General features: G+C 41.9%; 2 protein-coding genes across 2 annotated transcripts in view; both read right to left on the bottom strand.

The window, feature by feature from the left end:
• Pmar_PMAR019603 (hypothetical protein) overlaps positions 1-477 on the bottom strand; it is a gene marked incomplete at both ends in the record, with an annotated part of 3,109 nt that extends 2,632 nt beyond the window's left edge. Inside the window, 3 exons of the mRNA XM_002772323.1 lie at positions 52-88; positions 270-389; positions 434-477. Coding sequence (XP_002772369.1) covers positions 52-88; positions 270-389; positions 434-477 — 201 coding nt within the window. The remainder of the gene's footprint in view (positions 1-51; positions 89-269; positions 390-433) is intronic.
• A 284-nt stretch (positions 478-761) lies between these two features.
• On the bottom strand, positions 762-1,743 carry Pmar_PMAR019602 (hypothetical protein; the record flags this gene model as incomplete). The annotated part of the gene is made up of 4 exons (XM_002772322.1): positions 762-786; positions 886-986; positions 1,435-1,524; positions 1,669-1,743. The coding sequence occupies 4 exons, from the start codon at positions 1,741-1,743 to the stop codon at positions 762-764; spliced, it is 291 nt and encodes a 96-aa protein (XP_002772368.1).
• Between the last annotated feature and the right edge of the window lie 207 nt (positions 1,744-1,950).

The following is a 1,950-nucleotide window of genomic DNA, read 5'->3' as shown; positions in this document are numbered from 1 at the left end:
ATCATAACTCCGTTCATATATTCGTATCGTCGATTCCACACCACCAATTACGAAGCCCTTCGTCGTTGCCAAGGCGCATAAGCACGATCTATCACGGAGATAATTCCATAGCGCGCGAAATTTTCCTTCACCTGAGCTCTCCCGGAGCTGTAGAAATAGCTTGTCGAAATTCTCCATTATTTTCGTACACGAATAAGTCACCGCTTTCAGTGCCAACCAAAAGACTGCAAGAGAATGATTTTTTGCGCATGCGTGCAGATTTGTCTCACCTGTCATCGCTGAGCCAAGCTTGACATGTAAAATTAATATTCATATTATTTTCCCCCTCTCTCGATTTACTCGTGGCCACTTGCGCCGACACAGATTTCATCACACCATTCCGACCAATTCTGACAAAAAAAAGATATTCGCGCACTATGAAGAATTTAAATACCGAGATAAATACTGGAAAAAATCGGCTTGAAGACTTTCATCCATATGATAAGCATAAACGCACCCAGAAAATATCTTAGGTTCATCGTATAAAGATACAGAATAGGTCCACAGGTTATATGAAGGACGAAAGATATTTGTGCACTATGAAGATTTTGGATACCAGTTCAGAGTTAATTCGGGGTAGTAGCAAATACTTCCATTCAACCTGGATCGAAGTATCTTAGGTTCATCACTCAAAGATACAAACTTGTGTATCTCAGAAACTACCGATTATATAAATATATTCGCGCACTTTTGAGATTTTACCACAGAGAAGTCGTGTGGAATTAGGAAACCCGCTCATATACAGATCTGAGACAAAACGAATCTCAGAGGAGGACCAAAACAAGTGTATACAAGGAAAATAAACTATCATCACCGGTAGAGAATAGGTCCACAAGAGGTACTCACCGGTAGAGCTTGAATATTCCCTCACCCGTGACTGCCAGAATGCTACTATCTGTGGGGTGACACGCAACCTCATCGACAACCGCAATCGCGTCATCACCAGCCTGAGGAGAATTTCTCATTCGTGAATGTAAAACATTAGAATATGTTTTGACTCTCCTCAACTATTGAGCTCGTGAGTTCTCAAGCTATACTATGGACATTTATGCACGCCTTGAGGTAGAAGTGTACAAAAACCAACGAAAAGCTCCCCAAAATTTTGTTATCCGATTTAGAAAACATTAGATTTTCACCCGTTTTTCATGGAGTGGCGTAATACTCTGCTAAAAACGCGATATTAGCACTTGTAGTAGTCGCGAAAAATATTCCTTACTAGTTTTTTTCATATCACGGATGAAACTTCTATGAAAAACATATTTCATATTTATCGGTCGCGGAAACATACGTTCTATAATGCACGTAGAGTATTACACCACTTCACAATGAACGAGCGAAACCCCAATATTATGAATGAGCACACTGCGAGGATCGAACCCGATACCTCTCGCTTACTGACGGGAACCGCGTCCCCGCGACCACCGAACCTTCTGCAGCCTCTCTGATGGACATTCTCTTGTTTGCTGCCGCTACCGGTGCTGCTATCTGCAAAGAAAACTTTCTTTTTCGATCGACGAAAAAATTCCATGTGTGTTAGCGAATCTCTAAAATCTCAAAAAACATTCACAAATTTCGCGGAAAAACCTTAAAAATCACACAGTCAGAATATTCATGAGCTGAACTCCTCACCTTAGACCATGCAAGTAGTCTCGAGGCACCAACTGGGACTTTATCCAAACGCCAATTTGCAATCCAGGTACCCATCGCGGTAGTAGTAGTAGTGGGAGTGACCGCGACAGTAATGAGAGAATTGCTATCAGATGGAAATGACATTCCAGTGACACAGCCCGAGGTCGACCATGGTGAACGCGGATTAGAAGGATGCTTGGAGGCAGCCTGAAATTGAGGAGGGAGAGAGAACTTTTATGCAACCAATACTGCAACAATCAATTTGGGAAATTTTATGCAACC

The sequence above is a fragment of the Perkinsus marinus genome (assembly GCF_000006405.1).
Source record: "Perkinsus marinus ATCC 50983 genomic scaffold scf_1104296961438, whole genome shotgun sequence".
Lineage (NCBI taxonomy): Eukaryota > Perkinsozoa > Perkinsida > Perkinsidae > Perkinsus > Perkinsus marinus.
This window is presented reverse-complemented; position numbering and strand designations above follow the sequence as displayed.